Source organism: Brassica oleracea, chromosome C9, assembly GCF_000695525.1.
Source record: "Brassica oleracea var. oleracea cultivar TO1000 chromosome C9, BOL, whole genome shotgun sequence".
NCBI lineage: Eukaryota > Viridiplantae > Streptophyta > Magnoliopsida > Brassicales > Brassicaceae > Brassica > Brassica oleracea.
Window position 1 is genome coordinate 53,283,339 of NC_027756.1, and position 25,370 is coordinate 53,308,708.

A 25,370-nucleotide genomic window follows, 5' to 3' on the forward strand; every position below is an offset into this window, starting at 1 on the left:
AATGTCGTCTTGTATGTTCTTGTTTAGTCAGTGAGGTGTTTCTTACTTTTTAGCTACTAGTTGTGATTCCGGTGTTTTAGGCATATATTTTCCTGCTTTTTGGTGGCTTTGGCCTTTCGATTATTATTCTCCCTTTGGTCCGCTTTCTTAGTTTATGTGTCGGTTGTCTAGTTTCTTATTCTTAATTTGATTATCTTATGATACTAATAGTGAAATAAATATGATTTTTAAATGAAATAAAAAAAATTAGTAAAAATAATAAAATGATGAAAAGTCTTACTATTTTTAGGTGTGAATAAATTAAATATTTAAAATATATTTATATTATTTTATTTATTTCTTGAATTTTAGAGACCAATAAGTGTGAGAAGGATTAGATAATACACAATTAGAAATTGATGGAGAAAATTGCAATAATTTAAAAGAAGAAGAATTTAAATACAAAAAAAAAACATGAGGACACATGTCAACAAACCCCCCTTCCACATGTTATAAGAAGGGAAAAAACCAATTTTATATATATAGATTAATGTAAAAATATCAAATATTCATATCAATTACGATAATTGATGTCAATTTATATCAATTATAAAAAGTGATTTTAACATTTACATTAGTTTTTTAAAATGATGTTAATACTAACATCAATTAAAATAATTGATTCAATCATTTATATATTTAATTTAAAATTAAATTAATATTATTTTAATAGAATTATTAATTTTATAGTTTATAATTATTAATTCAGAATATTAAATAAATTTGTTTCAATATATAAATAAATAAATAAAATATTTTAGTTAATCAATTTTTAATTTTTATTTCCATTAAAAATTACAATCTAACGTATAAGCAGAAAAAAAGATTAAAAAAAAAGTACAGAGACGAGACTTCAACATTGTTTTTTGCCTTCTTTTCTTCTTCTTCTTCTAGATCTTTATATCTCTATTTCCATTCTTCGTCTCAGTTGATGGCATGAAGCTGAGTTAACGAGATTCATCGTATAACTCTCCACCCGTCGATATTCTCTGACGTCTACTCTTTTTTCCAGATTTTGAGTCAACTTCTAAGATATTCGAAGACTCCAATTCCTAACAAAGAAAGATCTATAATTCATAAACAAAAAGTGTTATAAACTTGTAATTTTCTAAAACATGAGAACTGGCAGAAGAGGAAAAGGGGGAAATAATAACTTTTGAGAGTTTTCCAGCGTTTTAGTCTGATTAACACCAAAGTTTACGGTTATAGGTAGATTGTTAATATCCATGTTTTTTGTATAATGAGCCAATAATTGACTCTTTATTTTTTTATGATATTGACTGTTTAGTCAAACGAACATCAAGCTATGTTTTAAATTTCATTAGAAAATTTAGAAACGGACTAGTCATTGCTATTTATCCTTCTAGACTAGTTCGGTTTCAATTCAGAATTTCAGTTAAGAAAAACTTTGATAAAATCAAACAATGGGCTAATTTTCTGTTGTATAACTACCTAACAAAGCCCAGTATATATATTGTTTGTAGCCCATAATTCCTTTTAAACTGCGCATGGACAACGTTGAAGTGTTGGGAAGCCCGAATGCTTTTGGAATTAAAACTTAGGAAAATAATTTATCAGACTAATCAGTAAAAAGTTAGTCGAAGAATCTTTCCTCGTGAAAAACGAGACGAACAAGCGCATCAACGGCTTTCTACGTTTCGTTCGACGATCACGTACGTTCAATTAATCAATTCCATTCGTGGAAAAGATAATTATAATAAAGTTATAATATTGTGCCTGTAAAATATTTGCGAACATGTACTTTAAATAGTAAAATATCATGTTATTTACGATATAATTATAATCGTTAGCTTTAGATTCATGCATTTATAGTATGCTTCTTCAATATTAAAGATTTTTTCTTCGGGGCGTTTGCCTTTACAGAAAGCTAAACGAACAATTAAAATAGGATATAAGTGTCCTCCGTTTTTATGTTTATTCAGTTAACTTTTGACTATTTGTATTGAAAGAGTCAATGTTCGCAAATCGCAATTAATATGTTCTATGTTGGCTAAATCGGATAACAAATATGTCTTGTCTAGCGGTATAATCCGTTTAATTCGGTTTCTAATTTCTGTTTAATCCTTTTCATTTATCTTGTAGTATGTATTTTATCGTTATTTTTAGTAACTAAAAATCATCATTTTGTGATTAATTTTTTTTTTGAGAAAGATCATTTTGTGATGAATTATGTATTTTATTATGTTCGTTCGTCAACAATTTATTATTTTGGCATCAACTTCTGTCTAACTATGGTTGTAAATATTAGTATGTGTTTAAAATCTTGATACCTATTGGTAAATAGTAACTAAGATTTTATTACGATATTGGTAGTATTAGTTTAGACACTGAAAATCAGGTATAGATCTTTTTTCCTTAAACATGCATGCATTCACTTATTAGCTGAAATTCTAGCATCTTATTTCCATTTTTTCAGAAAGATATATACAGAAATAATTTCCTGATATTGATAAGTTAATGTACTTACTTCAACTAAAACATAAATCTAACTGAATATGCATTTATTATTACAAATCCGTTTTAGTAAACTCAATACTATGTTATGCTTGTTAAACATCGGACTGAAGCAAGTTAAAAAAATAAAAATATTTTGAGCGAAAATTATCGAAGTTAGCTAAATTATATGTAATGTTAAAGTCAAGGTATACATCATCATCTATTAGTACTCAAACTTGTTAAAATCCAGCTATTAACACTCGTTTGAGATGTTAAAAAACACTTATTTGTAGGAAACAATATAAACGAAAAGGAATAAAACTTGGGGCAAAAAAAAAAGAAAAGAGATTGTACAGCTAAAAGAAAAGCTTACTTTAAATAACATCAGTATCCTCTTTTGCACGTTATTCGTATTCTATGTGCGTGAGTTTTAGTGCCGTGATATTTTATGCTTAACTAATAATCCCTCTGTTTTATATTAAGTGTCGTTTTAAAGAATTTTTTTCGTTACAAAATGAGTGTCGTTTTCGATTTTCAATGCAAAATTTATTAATTTTATGCAAAATTTATTTTTCTATTGGTTGAAATATGGTTAGTTGTATATGTAATAGTATTTTTTATAGGAAATGTACAAAATTAATTGTTTTTTTAATCCGTATGGCGAAACCTAAACGACACTTATAATGAAATAGATGGAGCATTAAATCAGCACTCGTCGTCGATAAAATATCTGGCTAGACTGAGTTGATTAGACCTTCCATGTCAATTACAAAATGTTTGATTGTTATCTTTCATCAATCGCCATGGTTAGAATCAGATAACCTTAACATTACCAGTTAGGGACGACCTAAAAGAAAGAAAAAAGAACGATTAGAGGAAGATAGGCAGAGAGTGTTTCAAAAAAAAAAAAAAGATAGGCAGAAAGAGTACTAGGAAGGAAAAAGGTTTAGCTTCACTAAAGATGGTTATTATTTTGACAGAAATAATAAGTTTTGAGCAGATTTTTTTTTAAATCCTAAATTATATAAACATGATGTGTCCATCAACTCTTTTCCTTTGTTTTCATCTTTAAATAGGATATAAGTTATAAAAATTTTAATTTTAGTAACAGTTTATTTTTCATAGTTACACACATCCATTTTTACACATTTCTAGTCATTGTATCACATGTTCAACCTCATACAAAATAATGTACGAATCATCAAATAAGAATGAAATCCACATACGGAGAATAATGTATCACACGAGACTCCACTAATAATGATAGTTGAGACATTACATTCTCTTTATCAACCACTTTTATATTAAAATTTATTGTATATTAATTTTTTTTTTTCCAAAGAAGTTTTTAGGGTTGTCGATATCTATATTGTATATACTTATAATCAATATATCATATGTTTAACGCAATACAAATCAAAGTACTAATCGACAACAAGAGTGAAACCCACATACCGAGAACGAAGACAAGAATCCACTGATGATAATAATAGTCGAGACGTTACATTCTCTATGAACCACTTTTATATTAAAATTATTGTATATTAACACTATTTTTTTCTCAAAGAAGTTTTTAGGGTTGTCTATATCTATATTGTATATATTTCTAATCAATATATCACATGTTTACAAACCAAAGTACTAATCGACAACAAGAGTGAAACCCACGTACCGATAACAAACACGAGAATCCACTGATGATAATAATAGTCGAGACGTTACATTTTCTTTATGAACCACTTTTATACTAAAATTTATTGTATATTAACACTGTTTTTTCAATGAGGTTTTTAGGGTTGTCGATATCTATATTGTATATATTTCTAATCAATATATCACATGTTTAACACAATACAAACCAAAGTACTAATCGACAACAGAGTGAAACCCACATACCGAGAACAAACACGAGAATCCACTGATGATAATAATAGTCGAGACGTTACATTTTCTTTATCAACCACTTTTATACTATATTAACACTGTTTTTTTTTCAATGAAGTTTTTAGGGTTGTCGATATCTATATTGTATATATTTCTAATCAATGTATCACATGTTTAATGCAATACAACCAAAGTACTAATCGACAACAAGAGTGAAACTCACATACCGAGAACGAACACGAGAATCTACTGATGATAATAATAGTCGAAACGTTACATTTTCTTTATCAATCACTTTTATACTAATTTATTGTATATTAGCACTGTTTTTTTTACAATGAAGTTTTTAGGGTTGTCGATATCTATATTGTATATATTTCTAATCAATATATCACATGTTTAACGCAATACAAAACAAAGTACTAATCGACAAAAAGAGTGAAACCCACATACCGAGAACGAACACGGGAATCCATTGATAATAACTATCGAGATTTTTCATATGTCACTTCTGCATAAAATCTCGCATATATTAATACTAAATTTTTACCCAATTTTTTTTCATGATTACACTTCTATTTCGCACATATTTCTAAATGTTATATCAATATTCCACATAATACAAAAAATAATACACCAGTCGCCGAGCAAGATTAATGGGACCCACATACCGAGAACGAACAAGAAAATCCAGTGATAATAATTGCCGAGATTTTACATTTTTTTAATTAACCACTTCTGCATATAATCTCACATACATTAACACTAGCTTTTTACCCATAAATTTATCATGATTACACACCTATTTTGCGCATATTTCTAAATGTTATATCAATATTCCACGTAATACAAAAAAATAATACACCAATCGCCGAACTAGAATCATAACTCATATCACTTCTGCATATAATCTCGCATACATTAACACTAGCTTTTTATCCATAAATTTATCATGATTACACACATATTTTGCGTATATTTCTAAATGTTATATCAATATTCCACGTAATACAAAAAAATAATACACCAATCGCCGAACTAGAATCATAACTCATATCACTTCTGCATATAATCTCGCTTGCATTAACACTAGCTTTTTACCCATAAATTTACCATGATTAAACACCTATTTTGCGCATATTTCTAAATGTTATATCAATATTCCACGTAATACAAAAAAAACAATACACCAATCGCCGAACTAGAATCATAACTCATATCACTTCTGCATATAATCTCGCTTGCATTAACACTAGCTTTTTACCCATAAATTTACCATGATTAAACACCTATTTTGCGCATATTTCTAAATGTTATATCAATATTCCACGTAATACAAAAAAAACAATACACCAATCGCCGAACTAGAATCATAACTCATATCACTTCTGCATATAATCTCGCATACATTAACACTAGCTTTTTACCCATAAATTTATTATAATTACACACTTATTTTGCGCATATTTCTAAATGTTATATCAATATTCCACGTAATACAAAAAAATAATACACCAATCGCCGAATTCCACGTAATACAAAAAAATAATACACCAATCGCCGAACTAGAATGGAATCCACGTACCCAGAGCTGACAAATGTAGCTATGACAGTAATGGCCGAGACAACCCACATTTCACCTTTTTTTTTTATGCATGGGAATCTCTCATATATTAACACTAAACTTTTTTAGTTAGTAATAATATACTAGATTTTCTCCATGCAGCATAAGCTAATAGGATAAAAATGGAGCAGATTTATATTAACGCATGCATTGGTCGTAGTGTAATTAATTAAAGAGGAGGAATAATTTGTCTGTATTCATAACTATAATGTGATTCGTTGCTATTTATTTACTCCTATTTTTCTCCATAAAATGTATTCATTCTCTTCCAGTTTTCTTCTTCTTCATCACAATCACACCAAACTCTCTCTCTCTTTCTCTACCCATCTCTAACGGCAGAGCTGACTCAGTTCCTCTCCGGCATTGACCTCGCCCTGAGAATCATAACCTCCCTCAGATCGGTGAGCTTCAAGCTCCATTTCCCGATTTTAAACATTTTTCCTTTATATATCTTATAAATTTCGTTCTGTTAAATCTCTCCAGATCACGAAACGATCTACAGAGACTTTATTTACATCAATGTTGTATTTCTATTTTCTGATCATAATCTCAGCTATTAACACCTGAGCTCGATTCTCCCTAATTAAAACCTCAGATTCGCTTTATCAAACATTCTCTCATACATCAATGTCTCCTTTGATTCTAATTTAATTTTTCTGGATTTTCTCAGCGTCTCTTGTAAATTGAATGTGTTTCTCTTTTCGTTGACGAAGAAAATATCTGGGGAAAAATCATTTGTTGCGTTTTATGTTGCAGATTCTTTAGTTAAAAGGAGTGATCGTCTCTCTCTCTATCGCCTGGTTTCATCAATGTTTGGTTGTTAGGCTGAAACAAATTTGTTAGAGTGATGAGCTCCAGGGGTAATAATCCTGTGGAGAATCAATTCATGGGCTCTTGGGCTCCGATCACACCCAGGAAGCCCATGCGAGGTGGATCAAGCGTGGTTGTAGACGGTGGTGGTGGGCAAGATCGTAATTACTACACAGGGGAGAGAGAGGAGGATCCTTTGGGAAGGAGCAATGTTGCTTCTAATTCTCAAGGTGGATGTAGTAATGTGTTTGAACTGGACGACTTGTTGGATACGGATCAGATGCCTATGTCGTTCACAAGCCTGCTGAGTGGTGGAGATCATTTGTTCCAGGTTCCTCAATGTGAGTGTGAATATCTGTTTTTTCAGTGTTTTTGTAGCCATTCTTGCAGTATTTAGCGTGGAACATTGCTTAGATCCAGTAGCGGAACTAGGAAAATAAATCAATGGGGTCAAAAGTTTATATATATGAAATTGGATAGATATTAAGGGGGTCAAACTACTACTGAAACTTAACCAATTAATCAAAGATATATTACATATTTATGCTTAAAATTGATATGGGTCAAATGACCACACATGATCCTTAATTGCCTCAGCCACTGCTTAGATCTTGTAGTATCCTGTTGGTCTTTGCATGAATATGAGAACCTTCTAAGCATGAGCCAGACATGCACTGCATATTATCAGTTCTTAAGAAAGTTGAGTTTTTTCCACAGGTGGAACTCCAGCGAGTAGCAGGCCTCTTTACAATTTGAATTCTCCACCTACAAGTGAAGCAGCTGGGTACGTCTGTGAGAGTTCTGTTCAACCTGTGCCTTCAACGCCTAGTCTGTTGTGCCGAACAGGTCGGGATAATGGGTTCCTGGAAACCACAGGGCAGACATCTGACTACGGCATGCAGAGCGTTGTGGCATCGTCTGTTGTTAACTCGACGGAAGTTACTGAACAGAAGGATGGTAGGAGACAAAGTGATCTGGGGTTTGATCTTAACCAGACACCTCAGCAGAAACCCTCCAAAAAGAAGAAGAAGTTCATGCCCAAGGTGTATGTGGAAGGCAAACCTATAAGGAAGCCACGCAAACCTGCAACTCAGGAAGCTGCGAAACATAAAGCAACCGGGGGTGGCAAAAGGAAGAAAGCTCAGAAGACAAACTTGAAAGAATCAGCAGCTAACAAGCCAGCCATCGGTGGAGATATGAGCAACACTAGCCTTGAAATTACAGGCAAAAGTTGCAGAAAGGCTTTATCTTTTGACTTGGAGAAAACTGGAGATGTGGGGCTAGATGACTCCGGGTCTGAAATTTTCCAGAACACTAGTGGTTCAAACTCATTTACTGAGTCCAGAGATGCCGCTGGTGGAACAAGTGGTAGCTGGCTGGATTCAGTAACACAAGTAGACAAGACCAATGGATTGGTTGCTGCGAACCAGCCACTTGAAGCGTCAACAGTCGTGACACTACCCAGAGGATCAGAAGTAAACCATTCTCGAATACTGGGCAGAGACCAACAACCTGAATTATTCACTGGAAACCAGCAACGCCAGTTGCCAATGGGAAACCAGCAACGCCAGTGGCCAATGGAAAACCAGCAACGCCAGTTGCCAATGGAAAACCAACAAGCTTGGCTTCACATGAAAAACCAACTTTGTGGCTTTCCAGTCGGTAACCAGCAGCCTCGCTTGGCCATGGGTAGCCAAGAACCTAAGTATCTGATGGGAACCCAACGATCTGCTTTGGCGAGTGGAATCCAACAACCAGGAGGTCTCCAAGGGAACAACCAGCCTATGTTTTTGAATCAGCAAACACAGCAGACTTACTTACCTGCTGAAAATCAACAATATGGGTCACCGTCAGGCATGCAGCAGCATGTTATGTCAACCAGGGGGCAACAACATGGGCTGCTGCTGGATAACCAGAGATCTAACCAGCAACCTGGTTCATCAATGAGAGGCCAGCAGACTTGCTTACCTGCTGGAAATCAACAACATGGACCACCGCCAGGCATGCAGCAGCATGTTATGTCAACCAGGGGGCAACAACATGGGCTGCTGCTGGATAACCAGAGATCTCACCAGCAACCTGGTTCATCAATGAGAGGCCAGCAGACTTTCTTACCTGCTGGAAATCAACAACATGGATCACCGTCAGGCATGCAGCAGTATATGTCAACCAGGGGGCAGCAACATGCGCTGCTGCTGGATAACCAGAGATCTCACCAGCAACCTGGTTCATCAATGAGAGGCCACCAGACTTGCTTACCTGCTGGAAATCAACTACATGGACCACCGCCAGGCATGCAGCAGCATGTTATGTCAACCAGGGGGCAACAACATGGGATGCTGCTTGATAACCAGAGATCTCAACTTCTGATGAGAAACCCGCAACCTGGTTCATCTATGAGAGGCCAGCAGACTTGCTTACTTGCTGGAAATCAACAATATGGATCACTGTCAGCTATGCAGCAGCCTGTTATGTCACCCAGGCAGCAACAACATGGGATGCTGCTGGGGAACCAGGAATCTCAATTTCTGATGGGTAACCAGCAACCTGGTTCATCAATGAGGGGCCAGCAGCCTTGCGTACCTTTGATGAACAGGCAACTTGGAACTCCTAAAGGTTTTACTCACTTGAATCAGATGGTAGCTGCCAACATGTCATCGTCTGGGCTTCGACCTCATCCTCAATCACAAACTCCGGCAACAAATCTGTATATGGAATCTGTTTCCGGGAGTATGAATGGGACTGCAGATACATATCAAAGAAGCAGCATTGCTGGATACGGTTCTTCACCGCAAGATATCTACCAAGGAAATGAGCGCATCCCATCTCATGAGAGATCCAATGCTGAATATTTTGACTTACGCAAGAAAGCCCTATCTCAAAACTCTGCTTTGCCAACTCCAGATAACGCTAAACATGTCGAAGCCAGGGGTTCGAAGAGACAGTATGATCCTGCGATGGGACATATGCAAAACTCAGTAGCTCATTGGCCCTTACTCCAACAAATTTCTCAATCACAAGATGTGGAGAGACAGAACATTAGCACGAGTGCGAAACATATAGACGCTGCAAAGAAAATGAGAATCCAGAAAGCAGTCCAAGAAAAGTTGCATGGCGTGGCTCCTGAGGTAATAGATATCGAGGATTATCCAACTGATGGGGCAAGAAAAGATAAAAGTGGTGTCCCAAAAACTCCCGCAAAAAAGGGTCTTAGAGGGAGAAAGAAAGCAGTACCTCCACCAGCTCAAAATTCTGCAGATAATGAGAAAGGTATTGTCCCAGAAACTCCAGCAAGAAAGGGCCCTAGAGGGAGAAAGAAAACAGTACCTCCGCTACCCAATGCCTCAGAGATCCAGGTTTACAAACCTACTCAAGCAAAGGCACCTTCATCAAGAAGTAAGGCTAAAGAGAAAGGAGTGAAGTCCAAACAAGCAAGAGGTAACAATATTCCGCAATCTCTGTGTAATACATTTTCAGTTTTTAGTAGCTGATGTGTCCAAACCAGCTACGTAACCACTGCTGGTGCTTGTACAGGTCAATCAGGAGAACTTCTACGTGAAGATTGTATTGCAGAAATAATATACAGGTTGCAGAATCTATATATAGGAGATGAAAGCAGAGAACAAGAGCAGAATGCACTTGCCATATACAAAGGAGATGGTGCAGTTGTTCCATATGAGACCAAGAAGAAAAAACCAAGGCCTAAAGTTGACCTTGATGATGAAACAACTCGGATATGGAATCTTTTGATGGGGAAAGAAGAAAAAGAGGGCAATGGCGAGAGGAATAAGAAAAAAGAGAAGTGGTGGGAAGAAGAGAGAAATGTTTTCCGAGGGAGGGCTGATTCATTTATTGCCCGTATGCATCTTGTGCAAGGTAAATACCCGTAACACTCTTAACACTGTCTTTTTCCTGAAATCATAATGTTGAGCTTGAATGTTTACAGGAGATAGACGTTTTTCGCCATGGAAGGGATCGGTGGTTGATTCCGTCATTGGAGTTTTCCTTACTCAGAATGTCACAGATCACCTTTCAAGGTATATTGGTTGCTTTGAGAAAATTAGTATGTCAAAGAGAGTTCCAAAACCTAGAAAATAATCAATGTTGTTTTTACGATGCAGCTCTGCTTTCATGTCTCTAGCTGCACGATTCCCTCCAAAACCAAGCAGCAAACCAGAAGATGAAAGGAATATTAGAAGCGTAGTTGTTGAAGATCCAGAAGGATGCATTCTGAACTTAAATGACACCCCTCCGTGGCAGGAAAAGGTTCAAACTTCGTCTGATACGCAAGTTTCTGGGGTTGATAGTGGATCAAAAGAGCAGCAAAGGTCCTGTTCAAACTCTGGAATCGAAAGATTTAATTTCTTAGAGAACAGTAGTCAGAACTTAGAAGAGGAAGTGTTATCATCACAAGATTCTTTTGATCCTGCGAGTTGGACATCTCAATCGTCCGGGAGAGTTGGATCCTCTTCAGGTTCCAAATCAGACGCAGAGTTTTCTACAACCAGGTCTGAAACAAAAACAGCCAGTGGATCAGCACAATCAGTGCAAATTGGGAGTCCAAACTTGTCTGATGAAAGATCGCTTCTCCATCAAGAATCTGGTGATGTTCAAATACAAGAAACTTCAAATGTCGCTCAGAAGAAACCTGATATGACGGCAGATTTAGTCGATATAGAAGATTTTGGAATGGACTTCGTACCAACAAATTTCACCATGGCACGTGAGAAGAAAGGAACACAGGCTGCTGGGAAAAAGCCTACAAGCCAATGGGATAGTCTTAGAAGAGAAGTGCTGGAGAGAAAAGGGAAAAAAGAAAGAAGCAAAGAAAGCATGGACTCTATTGATTATGAAGCCATTAGACGTGCTAGCGTCTATGAGATATCTGATGCTATCAAAGAAAGAGGAATGAATTACATGCTGGCTGTAAGGATTAAGGTAAATTAGTTGCTCTTAGTTTTTGTCTCGAACATGAGAACATTATCTAGTCTTATCTAAATTGATTGGAAAATTTTGCAGGATTTCCTTGAAAGGATAGTCAAGGATCACGGTTCTGTTGATCTTGAATGGCTAAGGGATGTTCATCCTGATAAAGCAAAGTAAGTACTTCACATTTTTAATGAATGAGTGATTCACATTTTACTCAACAGGTACGTCATATGAAATACTGATACAAACCGATCATGATCATTTGACAGGGACTATCTGTTGAGCATAAGAGGATTGGGTTTGAAAAGTGTAGAATGCATTCGACTCTTGACACTCCACAATATGGCTTTCCCTGTAAGTCGGACTATATCATTAGCTACTTATAATTAAAACCTACTGGTTAACTAAGTTGGAAGTGGTACTGATGATGTGAAGGTTGACACCAATGTCGGAAGGATAGCAGTTAGGCTGGGATGGGTGCCTCTACAACCTCTACCTGAATCACTTCAACTACACCTTCTGGAGCTGTAAGTTACTTTCTTTATAATTCAAACAACTAAAATTTTTGGTTTTCGCAAGTCATGACTGTGCAGTGCTTCCTCAGATACCCAGTGCTTGAGTCCATCCAAAAGTTTCTTTGGCCAAGACTCTGCAAACTCGATCAACCAACACTGTACGCTCATTACCAAATCATTTGTCCTGAAAAAATCAGTTCTTCTTCTTTAGAATCCTATCCTTGTTACTAACAGTGAAATTAATTAGCGTCCTTGTATTCGTTCAGGTATGAGTTACACTACCAGCTGATTACATTTGGAAAGGTATTATTGCTCTAAGCTTTGAATCTATCCGATAATTTGAAGCGTTGTAGACACAAGGTCAAATATGTGTCTGTAAATCATGTGAACTCATGTCAGGTATTTTGCACGAAGAGTAGACCAAATTGTAATGCATGTCCCATGCGAGGAGAGTGCAGGCACTTTGCTAGTGCTTATGCTAGGTAAGCAAACCGTTCATGCATTATCATTTTAGCATAAGCTTTAGTAATCCAAACATGAAGACTATAATTACACATGCCAAAGTAGCTATTCCTAATTTGAGAGTCAAATGACTGATGTCATTGTAACAGTGCAAGACTTGCGTTGCCGGCATCAGAGGAGAGGGGCTTAACTACTGCAACTATCCCAGTCCCTCCCCAATCCTTTCCTCCTGCATCCATCCCGATGATGGAACTACCTCCTCCTCTAGAGAGTTCTCCTCTACAGAGTTTTCTAACAAGGGAAGTACCATCGAATGGAGGAAGCTCGGAACCCATAATAGAAGAGCCGGCTACGCCCGAGCCAGTATACCCTGAGATAACGGAGAGTGACATTGAAGATGCTTACTACAACGAGGACCCTGACGAGATTCCAACAATTGAACTCAACATTTCACAATTCGGCCAGACGCTTAAGGAACACATGAAGAATAACATGGAGCTCCAAGAAGGTGACATGTCCAAGGCTTTGGTCGCTTTGGATCCATCCACTACTTCAATTCCAACTCCCAAACTAAAGAACATTAGCCGTCTCAGGACAGAGCACCAAGTGTAAGCCGATAACTCCTATACTTCATCTTTCATAGTATAGATAGACAGGCTAAATGATAAATGTATCGTCTGTTTTCAGGTATGAGCTCTGGGATTCACATCCCCTCCTCGCTGGTGTAAGACAATCGTTTATTCTCTCTATACTTGAGGTGTTTCATTTGAACAAAGATTAGTTAAAATCCTTATTTGATGAAAACAGATGGATAAAAGAGAACCAGATGACCCAAGTCCTTATCTCTTAGCTATTTGGTCACCTGGTAAAGATAAAATGTTGCACTGTTGCTTTCCCTGTGTAGTTAGTTCCATAGAAAGTAAAGCTAGGACTCAAGGCATTTAAACTAATGTAATTGTTTGGTTGACAGGGGAAACGGCGAATTCGGCTGGACAGAAATGTGGAGGGAAAGCGTCTGGCAAATTGTGCTTTGACGAGGCTTGCTCAGAGTGCAACGGCGTGAGGGAAGCGAATTCACAGACAGTTAGAGGAACTCTTCTGGTGAGATTTTTTTCTAGATATTTTGTAGTGTTCATAAGAAGGGAGAAGTGAGACTACAAGTTACTGATATCGTTTTTTTATCATTGACAGATACCGTGTCGAACTGCCATGAGAGGAAGCTTTCCCCTCAACGGCACATATTTTCAAGTGAACGAGGTAGTTTAAGTGACAAGTTACTGATTTGTCTAGATCTTTTACTTTGATTCTTGATCCTTGTTTATCATTTTTATCTTACAGGTATTTGCAGATCACGAATCCAGTCTCGAACCCATAGATGTTCCTAGAGACTGGATATGGGATCTACCGAGAAGAACTGTTTACTTCGGGACATCGGTAACATCAATATTTAAAGGTAAAAAGCATTCACATTGATCAAATTTCCATAACTTTGGCAACCTTCAGCTTCTCTTTGTCAAAAGAAGTTCTTGAAATGTTTTGTGGAATACATGCAGGTATGTCGACAGAACAGATTCAGTACAGCTTCTGGAGAGGTACACGTCCTACACAGAGAAAAGCATTGTTACTTATCAACATAGCATACACACACTTAAGACTGACACTGTTATTCTTATGCAGGATTCGTCTGTGTGCGAGGATTCGAACCCAAGACCAGAGCACCTCGCCCGCTGATGGCCAGGTTGCATTTCCCGAAAAACAAAGTGAAGAACAAAACCTGAAGATCAGTGGATTGAAGAAACAGCGTTGCTTCTCTGTTCTCCTCTGAATAAAAGACAAGCAAAAACCTCATCTAGACATAAAACAGAACACCAAATAGTTTTTTTTTTTAAATATAATTTATGCCTTCATTCATAGAGCAGAAGAGAAACAAAAGAAGTTAGCAAAATGCCAAAGGAAGATTTCGTAGGTTCTTTTAATTTCTCTCTAACAAATTGTAGCATTCGTGCAAATCCAAACGCATGTGAACATTTAGATATGAATGCGTCTTTCTACCGTCAGTTAATGCATCTTTCAGTCTCTTTGTGAGCTTTTCTGTGTCATTAACTAAGATCATCCTTTTCTCTGTCATTAACTACTTCAAATGTTAATGGTGTGGACCGTCACCAACTAATGTTATGGGTACATAAGAATCAATAGATGCAAATCATTAAGTAATTAATATGTCCTTTTGATAGAGTATATTCACTAAAGAAAATGTGGATGATGTAATATGATATTAAGTAGGCCTGGGCATTTTAACCTGGACTCGAAAACCCGAACCGGAACCGACCCAAAAATACCCGATCCGGATCCGGACCAAAAATTTACAAGTACCTTTTGAGTCTAAAATTGTTTTACCCGAATAGACCCGGAACCGAAAGGAACCGACCCGAAAAGAACCGATCCGAATAGACTCGACCCGGTAAGAACCGATTTGTATCCGACTTAAAAACATGTATATCTAAAACTATGATATTTTGTGTTCTATTTTATACATATTTATTTTATGATTTAGTTAAAATATCTTTTGTTAACAACATTTGTTATTATTTTGTAATATGTTTAAGTAATACGAAGCTTTAAAATGTAAAATTTAGAGTTTAAAAATGTTTTATTTTAATTATTAATAGTTTCATTTAAGTTATTTTTTAAAATTTTAGATATATATGACAAATATCAACTAAATTTGATGGAATTGGGTATGTCATTTCTTTTTCAGATCCTAAATACCCGATCCCGACCCGGACCCGATATGGATCCGAAAAATTATGGGTATTTTAATTATAGATCCGAACCGACCCGGACCCGAGAAGAACCGATCCAAACCCAAACCCAAACCAAAAATTTTTAAGTACCTATTGGGTCTAAATATTTAGGATCCGAAAAGAACCGGTCCGAACCCGATCCGAACTCCCAGGCCTAAATATTAAGTATACGAGGAACAAAGTAGCAAGCACTTGTTTATTAAAGAAAGAAAAAGTAAGTAGGTAGCACCAGCTAAAACTTGCATACTGATCATATTTAGCATGTGCCCAACACAAACCACTAAACCTTTTAAGCCTTACAAATAAGTAAAGTAGGTGAGATATCATTAATTACCCTTTTACCCTCGTCACGTAGACAATCTCTAGTATACTTTGGTGCACCAAGTTGCAGAATAACTTTCTCATCTTAGCATCTGAACCATTTAACTTTGAATATATCCAGGATGCCATCCCGGTTCAAGTCTTTATCAGAGCAAAAATTCGATTTTTATTTCTCCTATTTATTTACTTACGCGCCTCTCATCACGGACATGAAGACACGCGCACTTAATCAACCGTTAGATTCTTAGTGAACGGTGTGATACAATAGTTGAAAAGTAAAATCGTTGTGTATCACGCGCTTCTCATGGATATAAGCTAGCCGCCTCAGGTCACGTGACTGCGCACGTTAGTCTCTGTCTCTCTAAATCTCTTAGCGCACGCCCCATTTCAATTTTATCAACACCATCAAAAGCCTTTCAGCACACACACTCCCTCTCTCTGAATCAGTGAAGTGATGTCGTCGTCGTCGTCGTCTTCGTTTCGATCTCCGGCGGGCGCCGCCGCCACTCTTTTCTCGTCGGATCAGAAGATCAGACTCGGGAGGCTCGACGTGTTGAGATCTTCTCATTCGGCCTTCTTAGGGAGGAGAAATCCACGTGGCGTCGTCTCGGTTCATCCTTCGTCGAGTCCTTCCCCTATCCAAGCCGTCTCCTCGGTGAGATTCGATCTCTTCTAATCGTATTTTCCTAATGATTCCGTTCTCCATGGATTCTGATTGTAATCTTAGTGAATTTGATTTCTGCTTGTATGTGTTGATGAAGCGATGATTAATATTGGTTTATAGATACCGGTTTAGTGGTTTGGTTAGATTAGTTGGTTTATTCTCAATTGTATAGCTGACTATGTAAATGTTCATTTTATTCAGTAAGAGATATTTTGGATAACAAACTTTCTTCTTCTCTCTCACGTAGCTTGTTCGTAATAATTAATTTTATGAATCGAGTTTTTGTTCTAAATCATATATATATATATATATAACAGTGACGGTTATGTTTTATTCAGCCGTCGAAGCCTGAGGCTGCGACCAAGCGGAGTAAAGTTGAAATAATCAAGGAGAAGAGCAACTTCATAAGGTATCCTCTCAACGAGGAGCTTCTAACAGAAGCTCCAAACGTCAACGAGTCCGCCGTGCAGCTCATCAAGTTCCACGGTAGCTACCAGCAGTACAACAGAGAAGAGCGCGGTGGAAGATCCTACTCCTTCATGCTCCGCACCAAGAACCCTTCCGGAAAGGTCCCTAACCAGCTCTATTTAACTATGGACGACTTAGCAGATGAGTTCGGGATCGGGACGCTTCGTTTGACCACTAGGCAGACGTTTCAGCTCCACGGTGTTCTCAAGCAGAATCTCAAGACCGTGATGAGCTCGATTATTAGAAACATGGGTAGCACTCTTGGTGCTTGTGGTGATTTGAATAGAAACGTTCTTGCTCCTGCTGCGCCTTATGTGAAGAAAGACTATCTCTTTGCTCAGGAGACGGCAGATAATATTGCGGCTCTGCTTTCTCCTCAGTCGGGGTTTTATTACGATATGTGGGTTGATGGGGAGCAGTTTATGACTGCTGAGCCTCCTGAGGTGGTGAAAGCTCGAAATGATAACTCTCATGGGACTAACTTCGTCGACTCGCCTGAGCCTATCTATGGCACTCAGTTCTTGCCTAGGAAGTTTAAGGTGGCTGTGACTGTGCCTACGGATAACTCTGTCGACCTCCTCACCAATGATATTGGCGTTGTCGTTGTTTCAGATGAAAATGGGGAGCCACAGGGTTTCAACCTTTATGTAAGTGGATACTCTTTTAACCCTACATGTGTTCTTGGTTTGGAGCTGTTTGAGGTTAATGACTCATCTTTTAGGTTGGTGGCGGTATGGGAAGAACACACAGAATGGAGTCGACTTTTGCCCGCCTGGCAGAGCCACTAGGTTATGTGCCAAAGGAGGATATTTTGTATGCTGTGAAAGCCATTGTAGTCACACAGCGAGAACACGGGAGAAGAGATGATCGTAAATACAGCAGAATGAAGTATTTGGTCAGCTCCTGGGGAATTGAGAAGTTTAAAGATGTTGTCGAGCAGTACTATGGTAAAAAGTTTGAGCCTTCACGTGATCTTCCAGAGTGGGAGTTCAAGAGTTACTTGGGATGGCATGAACAGGTATTGTTTACTGAAAAGCCTTATGAAAAATTCCTTCACTTTCAGAACTTGTCTGGTGGCTTAATGAGGCAAATATCTTATCATTCTCAGGGAGATGGTGCGTGGTTCTGTGGGCTTCACGTAGACAGTGGTCGTGTTGGAGGTATAATGAAGAAGACACTGAGAGAAGTAATAGAGAAATACAAAATTGATGTTCGCATCACACCAAACCAGAACATTGTGTTGTGTGATATAAAGACCGAGTGGAAGCGTCCCATCACCACAGTGCTTGCTCAGGCCGGCTTGCTGGTGAGCTAACCTTTCTTTGACTATTAGATATGCATATTTAATAACTATTGTGACATAAACTGAGGAAACCCACCCCACTTACCTTTTTTTTGTAGCAACCTGAGTTTGTCGACCCATTAAATCAAACGGCAATGGCGTGTCCCGCTTTTCCTTTGTGCCCATTGGCAATAACGGAGGCAGAGCGCGGGATCCCCAGCATTCTAAAGCGAGTGAGGGCCATGTTTGAGAAGGTAAAATAACTTACATTTACCTAAGCTTGTGTCTTTACAAGCAATTGATCTTGATGTGCAAAACTCCTTTGTTGGATCAGGTTGGTCTGGAGTACGATGAGTCTGTTGTGATAAGAGTAACCGGTTGTCCTAACGGCTGTGCCAGACCGTACATGGCTGAGCTTGGTCTAGTGGGTGATGGTCCCAACAGCTATCAGGTATGGTTCGAGTACAAGCTCATGTGAATAATGAGAATAGATTAGTAAGCAATGTTGTTGTGGGGATCCGCAGGTTTGGCTAGGAGGAACACCGAACCAAACACAGATAGCAAGGAGCTTCATGGATAAGGTGAAGGTTCACGACTTAGAGAAAGTCTTCGAGCCATTGTTTTATCACTGGAAAGTGGATAGACAAACTAAGGAATCATTCGGAGAATTCACAACCCGCATGGTAACTCTCAGACTCGCAGTGACTTGAAGTTATGTTTCGAAGAACAAACAAAAGTATTCACTTTGTTTTTTTGTTGTTGTTGTTGTTGTTGCAACTATGATAAAAAAAATGCAGGGATTCGAGAAGCTTAAGGAGCTTATAGATACCTATAAAGGAGGTCCTCAATAAGGAGCATGTGATTGAGAAGTTGTTCGTGTTTTGTACCAGTTTGTTTTTTAATTTCGCTTTGTCTTGTGCTCTAAACAATACAATAACCACAACAATAAGCCTCTCTCTCTTTTCGTTATCTTTTTGCTTTCTTTAATGTAATTTGCTCTCTCTCTCTCTTATTTATTCAAAAAAGACTTCTCGCTCCTTTTCGTTGTATTTTGCATCATTTTCATTGTTCAGAACATTCAAAAAGTAGCAAGTAACCAAGGAGTTTACTAATTTAGAAACTGATAATGCTTCAACCAAAGAGTATTAATTTTTAGGATTGTGCGTGCTATGGATAGGATATCATATCATCACAACTATGTGAAACACTAGTAAAAAAAAAGAGAAGCACCAGGAAGATAACACACTATTGAGCTAAATAGCAGGCTTTCTTATTGGGTCAATTTGTAGCTTATTTAGATCCATTATGTTTTCACATTAATAGTCTATTAGCCCATTTATCCACCAACAAGCCCAACGTCGCCAGTCGCAACGCTCGAAAAAGCGTTTTTCGATAAAAAGAAGGTTTTTATAACTAAACCCTAATTTTGAATCGATTCTCTCTCTCTCTTTCTCCGCCGACGACAGCAACAATGGGTGCCAAGGCGAAGAAAGCTCTGAAGAAGAACATGAAGAAGATTACCGCTTCCGCTGCTGCTTCTTCCTCTTCTCAGCTAGCTGCTCCCAAGAACCCCAAACCATCAGCTGATTTTCTGGTAATTTTTTTCTACGATGCTTTCACCTTACCTTCAAACTCGTGTTTCAGATTCCATTACTTGAATCTCTGTCTTCGTGTCTGTTAATAGCCTCTAGAAGGCGGTCCAGCTCGAAAAGCTCCAGCGACCAAACCTATCGAGAACAAAGCCACGGTGCTATACATCGGTCGTCTCCCTCACGGCTTCTACGAGACTGAGATTGAAGGTTACTCTCTTTTTAAAACTTGATTACAAGCTAAAATTGATTTATTGTGTTTGGTCACACACACACACTGCTCAAACTGTTTGTATCTTTGTTGTTTATAGCTTTCTTCACGCAGTTTGGAACAGTCAAGAGAGTTAGAGTCGCCCGTAACAAAAAGGTTATATATACATATTCCTTGTGTTCTTGCTTTATTTGTTGTTATATTTGTTTCCTCATTAATTTTTTTGTTTTTTGTAATTAGACTGGGAAATCAAAACATTTTGGATTCATACAGTTTGAGGACCCTGAGGTATAATACTTTTGAACCTTTACAAAATGGTGAAACCGTTTATGCTCCTGATTCAATTCTTGAAGACTATTTTCATTTTGGTTGTTATATGTAGGTGGCTGAAATTGCAGCGGGTGCGATGAATGACTATCTGCTGCTCGAGCACATGCTTCAAGTCCGTGTTATTCCACCAGAGCAAGTTAAACCCAATCTGTGAGTGACTTTCTTGATTCCTCTTTGTTTTGTGTTGTATTGGGTTTTCTTTGTGAATAGTTTAGTTGCCATATCCAGTTGTGCAAGGTTAGCTACTTATGAAGTTTTTGTGTTGATCATAATGCTTGTGTGTCATGAATGATTTGTTTTAGGTGGAAAGGGTTCAAGTGTCAGTACAAACCAGTTGATTGGGTTCAGATTGAGCGTAAACAACATAACAAGGTATATATCTTATTCACTTTTCTTGTTCTCAGTTCACCATGTCCCTTGAGCTTCGGACTTTTAACTTTGGTTTCTCTTCTGTATACAGGAAAGGACATTGGAAGAACATAGGAAAATGTTGAACAAGGTTGTGAAACGTGACCAGAAGAGGAGAAAGAGGATCGAAGCTGCTGGAATAGAATATCAATGCCCTGAGCTTGTAAGTTTCCGTGTTCACAATTCTTCTACGTCCTCTACATTAACATAAATCGAATAACTACTAAATCGCATGATCTATCTTTTGTCGCTGCTCACAGGTTGGAAATACACAGCCATTACCTAAGAAGATCAAGTTTAGTGAAGACTAGTAACCTCAAAGCTGTGGAAGAACACACAGTTTCGATAAAGCTTTTGTTTTTATATGGTATCTGGTTTATTGTACTTCCGACATCGGATCGAGAACTCAACTTTATTGCAATGAAAATTTTATGTTTGAACGACATCTCAGATCCTCTGTATTGCGTCAACATACTTCAAGATTACTGGTGCTAGATTATCCATACTAAAACCACTATTACCATCTCTAATTGAAACAGTTGCAACGAGAACAAAGTTCTCACCATTCCCTACATCAATCTCATACAACTCAGCAAAGACCCCTCTAAACACATCCTTGAGTTCTTCATAGAACGTCTTGCTCAGAGGAATGACATTGATAACCAAAACCCCACACGGAACAAGAACCGCCCTTGCAGCTAACAGAACATCTTTCGCCACAAACTCAACCGGAGGAGCACTCACGCCGTGAACCGGATCACTAGAGTCAAGATCAACCATCAAGACATCAAACTTGCTATCAACATCATCAAGCCTCTTCAAGAAGTCAACACCATCTCCAACGTGAACACTCGCAAACCTCTCTTCCAACCCAAAGTAACGCCTCGCGACCCTCAACACTTCAGGGTCTATCTCCACACCCGTAACCTCGAACCCTAACTTTAACTTCAAGAAACTAAGCAACCCGCCGCCTCCAACGCCAATACACAACGCCTTGGGTCTACGTTTGAGATCACAACCGATCAAGGAGAGACTCGCCACCATCGGCGCCAAGTAAGGATGCACAAGCTCCGTGAGCCGAGGCTCGAACTCCTCTCCTCTTGTACGGACCATCTTGATATCGGATTGGACTAAGTTAGGCGTTCTCTTAAACCTCAATCTCCTCCTGAACTCTCGTGTAACCTCGTCGATCTCAATCTCTACGTCTTCGATCACCATTTCGCCTACGTAAGGCCCGACGGATCTCTCCAGCTCTACTCTGGAGACTACGTCGTCCTCGTAAATCAGAAACGGCGCTTCTTCTTTGGTTAGGGGTTTGGGTGAGAGAGCCGCGACGAGAGGCTTCAGTCTCTCGCTGTCGTCGGCGGGGGAATTAGAGATATCGTCGGGATCGTCGCCGATCAGTATCAGACGAGAGATGTTTGGGAGGTTGAGGAGGAGCTGGAGATGGCCGGACTCGGTGGAGAAGATCCAGTCGGTTTCTCGGTGCTTGGGGACGAGCATGGCGGCGACTCGAGGAGATGAGTCGCTGGAGTGAATCGGCGAGTCGAGGACGGCGACTCGGAGGAGATGCGACGGAGAGTTAGGGTTAGGGATTGTGAAGGAGATGAAGCGAGAAGGAGAGACGGTTTCGAAGATTCTCACATCAAGCGCCATTGCTGATTTTGATTTTTGATTTCACCATCTCCAATCTCTCGAAGCTTTTTGCTGATTCGAGTAAACCGGATTAAACCAATCACGTGACTTGAACGTGACTAAATCTGATTTTTGTTTACTACTAGTCCATCATCTCTGCAAACATGTATAAGAGCTAAAACGCATTCTCCTTACGCTTTGTTCTCCACGAATGGCGGATAATTCGTGGGATAAATGCGTGGAAGAAGCAGTGAATGTGCTTGAATCCAGACAAGTCCTTCGATCTCTGAGACCCATTTGTGTATCTCGGCAAAACGATGAAAAAATGGCGAGAAGCAGAGGTAATGAAGGAGACGAGTACGAGGTGTTCGACGGTATGCGTCACTGGGATCGAACTTCAGTCGAGGTTTCTGTCTCCATACCCACGTTTCATAAATGGCTTCACGATGAACCCAGCAACGGTACGTTTCATTTTCAGTTTCGGAGTTTCCAAAGTAACGATTTTTTTTTATGAAGTTGAGAGTTTCACATTGGCAGGAGAAGAGGGTTTTAGTGGAGATGCGTTAGGCGAGGGTGGAAAAGAGCGATTCAAGAAGCTTCTTTTGTTCTCTGGGAATGATTATTTGGGTTTGAGCTCACATCCTACCATAGCAAATGCTGCTGCAAGCGTATGTTTCCAAAACAGTTTCATATCAACGAACTAAAGTATATATTGTTCGTCCATTGCCTTATGGTTCTTATGCAGGCAGTCCAAGAATATGGTATGGGACCTAAGGGTTCTGCGTTAATATGTGGCTATACCAATTATCATCGTTTGCTTGAGTCGAGTTTGGCTGAACTGAAGAAAAAGGAGGTAAAAACAAAACATGAGTCCCCATGATATTGATGTATATCTAGATGAAAGAAGATTGATTTTTTCTTTTATCCTTTTTAGGATTGTCTTGTTTGTCCTACTGGGTTTGCTGCCAACATGGCTGCGATGGTTGCAATCGGAAGTGTTGCTTCACTTTTGGCTGCTAGTGGGAAACCTCTTGAGAATGAAAAAGTGGCCATCTTTTCTGATACACTGAATCATGCATCGATTATTGATGGTATCCGTCTTGCTGAACGACAAGGAAATGTTGAAGTTTTTGTTTATCGACATTGTGACATGTATCACCTTAATTCGTTACTGTAAGCCATTCGCTTCCGCAACTCCTCCTCCCTTGATATCTAGTGTCATTGATGTCATCTATGATTGTTTGGGACAGATCAAGTTGCAAAATGAAGAGGAAGGTCGTGGTGACTGATAGGTCAGTCACATTTTCTACTTACTGCTCTTGTTCAATTATATTAGTTATAAGTTGTAGTACGTTAATGTTCCGGTCTGATCATAGTTTTGTGGTGCTATCTGCAAATGCTAAACTTTATTTCAGTATACTTATCAACGCCTCTGGTCGTTTGAGGATGTGGACATATAAAATTAAGTTATACTGATTGGATCTCATTTCGTTTTTGTTTTCTTGACAGCTTATTTAGTATGGACGGTGACTTTGCGCCAATGAAAGAACTCTCTCAGCTTCGGAAGAAGCATGGTTTCTTACTAGCCATCGATGATGTAAGCTGAGTGAACATTTACGTTACAAATTTTAGGTGTTGGTGTCAACTACTTTGTCCTGAAGACATAACACTGAGTCGATCAATCAGGCACATGGAACATTTGTTTGTGGAGAAAATGGTGGTGGCGTAGCTGAGCAGTTTAACTGTGAAGCCGATGTAGATCTATGTGTGGGCACTTTGAGTAAGGCAGCAGGGTGTCATGGCGGATTCATAGCTTGCAGGTACACATACCCATATGATATGAAATTTGTAAACTAATTGTTTGTTTTAGTGGTAGTTGAGGTCTCTAAGGTTGATGAAAGCTTATGATAAACTAGACTAGTGGTAGTCTGTAACAGCTTAATTTTTTTTTTTTTTTTTTTTTTACACAACACATAGCTAAATATACTTTATTTTGTGTATATGGAATGCAATTGATCAAAAATATATTTGTGGTTTAGAGAATGATTGAAAAATCTAAAACATGGAAAAATGGAAAAATAATTATGCTTCTGTGTTCGTCAAAATAATGTGCTACTATCCATTTACACTTATAATTCTTTTATTATAATTTCAAATTAACACATCAATGAATAAAGTATTGAATCCATTGTCTATGGATCCAGTCGAGAGGACGCTCATTCATATTCTCAACAGCGATACCTGTCCCTATGGCTGCAGCTGCTTATGCAGCAGTTGTAGTGGCGAGGAAGGAGGGATGGAGAAGAAAGGCAATATGGGAGAGGGTGAAAGAGTTTGAGGCATTATCTGGAGTTCAAATCTCAAGCCCCATTATCTCACTAGTTGTAGGCAATCAAGCGAAAGCCCTTCAAGGGAGCCGGTTCACACTCTTTCTCTTCTTCTTCCTCACATACGCACACACACACTTTGTATAGGTGATTGATTTTTGTACATTGCTGCAGGTATCTACTAAAATCAGGCTTCCATGTAATGGCAATCAGACCACCCACAGTGCCACCCAATTCTTGCAGGTAAACAAACAAAGAAACTTCATACTTTTTCCTGTGAATTTAAACAATTTTTATCAAATGAATCTCGGTGAAGCTTTTTTTATTGTTTGTTCAGGTTAAGGGTGACACTGAGTGCAACACATACCACAGAAGATGTGAAGAAACTCATCACTGCGCTTTCTTCTTGTTTGGAATTTCGCAACATCACTCACATTACCTCCTCTCTATCTCCTAAACTCTAGAAACTTTTTTACTGTCTCATTGATTTGATCACTTGAAATAGATACTTTTTATGTATTGCTGTAAAAGCCCTACTTTGCAAAATGTTCAATGCATTTAAAATCTAGCTACATGTGATGGTCTCCCAGTGTAAAACAGAAAGCCTAAGG

The 25,370-nt window shown here is 38.3% G+C and overlaps 5 protein-coding genes across 6 annotated transcripts; 4 read left to right on the plus strand and 1 right to left on the minus strand.

The window, feature by feature from the left end:
• The first annotated feature begins 6,266 nt into the window (after nt 1–6,266).
• LOC106318051 (transcriptional activator DEMETER) lies at nt 6,267–14,798 on the plus strand. 2 transcript variants are annotated; one of them, XM_013755893.1, is made up of 21 exons: nt 6,267–6,405; nt 6,761–7,155; nt 7,532–8,854; nt 9,146–10,252; nt 10,349–10,690; nt 10,761–10,851; nt 10,936–11,752; nt 11,834–11,913; nt 12,013–12,097; nt 12,179–12,270; nt 12,348–12,416; nt 12,525–12,561; nt 12,658–12,740; nt 12,870–13,328; nt 13,408–13,444; nt 13,528–13,585; nt 13,691–13,821; nt 13,912–13,977; nt 14,059–14,173; nt 14,274–14,312; nt 14,398–14,798. In XM_013755893.1, the coding sequence occupies exons 2-21, from the start codon at nt 6,852–6,854 to the stop codon at nt 14,496–14,498; spliced, it is 5,436 nt and encodes a 1,811-aa protein (XP_013611347.1). In that variant the 5' UTR covers nt 6,267–6,405; nt 6,761–6,851; the 3' UTR covers nt 14,499–14,798. The 2 variants fall into 2 exon arrangements, with proteins under 2 accessions (XP_013611347.1, XP_013611346.1); XM_013755892.1 differs by having other exon boundaries at nt 7,532–10,252.
• Nucleotides 14,799–16,231: 1,433 nt separating this feature from the next.
• On the plus strand, nt 16,232–19,297 carry LOC106318512 (sulfite reductase [ferredoxin], chloroplastic). The gene is made up of 8 exons (XM_013756525.1): nt 16,232–16,500; nt 16,848–17,624; nt 17,699–17,995; nt 18,086–18,283; nt 18,379–18,513; nt 18,594–18,710; nt 18,784–18,942; nt 19,057–19,297. The coding sequence occupies exons 1-8, from the start codon at nt 16,300–16,302 to the stop codon at nt 19,108–19,110; spliced, it is 1,938 nt and encodes a 645-aa protein (XP_013611979.1). The 5' UTR covers nt 16,232–16,299; the 3' UTR covers nt 19,111–19,297.
• A 363-nt stretch (nt 19,298–19,660) lies between these two features.
• LOC106319311 (uncharacterized RNA-binding protein C1827.05c) lies at nt 19,661–21,247 on the plus strand. Its single transcript, XM_013757593.1, has 8 exons — nt 19,661–19,853; nt 19,944–20,058; nt 20,160–20,215; nt 20,300–20,347; nt 20,442–20,539; nt 20,692–20,761; nt 20,850–20,960; nt 21,058–21,247. Exons 1-8 carry the CDS (start codon nt 19,731–19,733, stop codon nt 21,106–21,108), a joined length of 672 nt encoding a protein of 223 aa, XP_013613047.1. The 5' UTR covers nt 19,661–19,730; the 3' UTR covers nt 21,109–21,247.
• LOC106319310 (methyltransferase-like protein 13) lies at nt 21,236–22,513 on the minus strand. Its single transcript, XM_013757592.1, has one exon. The coding sequence runs from the start codon at nt 22,451–22,453 to the stop codon at nt 21,245–21,247; it is 1,209 nt and encodes a 402-aa protein (XP_013613046.1). The 5' UTR covers nt 22,454–22,513; the 3' UTR covers nt 21,236–21,244.
• A 79-nt stretch (nt 22,514–22,592) lies between these two features.
• LOC106319312 (8-amino-7-oxononanoate synthase) lies at nt 22,593–25,325 on the plus strand. The gene is made up of 10 exons (XM_013757594.1): nt 22,593–22,893; nt 22,970–23,100; nt 23,178–23,285; nt 23,367–23,605; nt 23,683–23,724; nt 23,942–24,029; nt 24,119–24,252; nt 24,621–24,851; nt 24,934–25,002; nt 25,097–25,325. Exons 1-10 carry the CDS (start codon nt 22,644–22,646, stop codon nt 25,221–25,223), a joined length of 1,419 nt encoding a protein of 472 aa, XP_013613048.1. The 5' UTR covers nt 22,593–22,643; the 3' UTR covers nt 25,224–25,325.
• The last annotated feature ends 45 nt before the right edge of the window (nt 25,326–25,370 follow it).

Excerpts from the sequence above, each read along its gene's own strand:
- LOC106319311 (XM_013757593.1), top strand. The coding sequence starts at position 19,731 with ATGGGTGCCAAGGCGAAGAAAGCTCTGAAGAAGAACATGAAGAAGATT. Across the intron at positions 19,854-19,943 it reads AACCATCAGCTGATTTTCTG|CCTCTAGAAGGCGGTCCAGC; the intron begins GTAATTTTTTTC and ends GTCTGTTAATAG. Across the intron at positions 20,348-20,441 it reads TACAGTTTGAGGACCCTGAG|GTGGCTGAAATTGCAGCGGG; the intron begins GTATAATACTTT and ends TGTTATATGTAG.
- LOC106319312 (XM_013757594.1), top strand. The coding sequence starts at position 22,644 with ATGGCGGATAATTCGTGGGATAAATGCGTGGAAGAAGCAGTGAATGTG. Across the intron at positions 22,894-22,969 it reads TCACGATGAACCCAGCAACG|GAGAAGAGGGTTTTAGTGGA; the intron begins GTACGTTTCATT and ends TCACATTGGCAG. Across the intron at positions 24,253-24,620 it reads GGCGGATTCATAGCTTGCAG|TTGTCTATGGATCCAGTCGA; the intron begins GTACACATACCC and ends GTATTGAATCCA.
- LOC106318051 (XM_013755892.1), top strand. The coding sequence starts at position 6,852 with ATGAGCTCCAGGGGTAATAATCCTGTGGAGAATCAATTCATGGGCTCT. Across the intron at positions 12,271-12,347 it reads CAACTACACCTTCTGGAGCT|ATACCCAGTGCTTGAGTCCA; the intron begins GTAAGTTACTTT and ends GTGCTTCCTCAG. Across the intron at positions 13,822-13,911 it reads CAGTTAGAGGAACTCTTCTG|ATACCGTGTCGAACTGCCAT; the intron begins GTGAGATTTTTT and ends TATCATTGACAG.
- LOC106318512 (XM_013756525.1), top strand. The coding sequence starts at position 16,300 with ATGTCGTCGTCGTCGTCGTCTTCGTTTCGATCTCCGGCGGGCGCCGCC. Across the intron at positions 18,284-18,378 it reads TTGCTCAGGCCGGCTTGCTG|CAACCTGAGTTTGTCGACCC; the intron begins GTGAGCTAACCT and ends TTTTTTTTGTAG. Across the intron at positions 18,711-18,783 it reads ATGGTCCCAACAGCTATCAG|GTTTGGCTAGGAGGAACACC; the intron begins GTATGGTTCGAG and ends GGGGATCCGCAG.
- LOC106319310 (XM_013757592.1), bottom strand. The coding sequence starts at position 22,453 with ATGGCGCTTGATGTGAGAATCTTCGAAACCGTCTCTCCTTCTCGCTTC.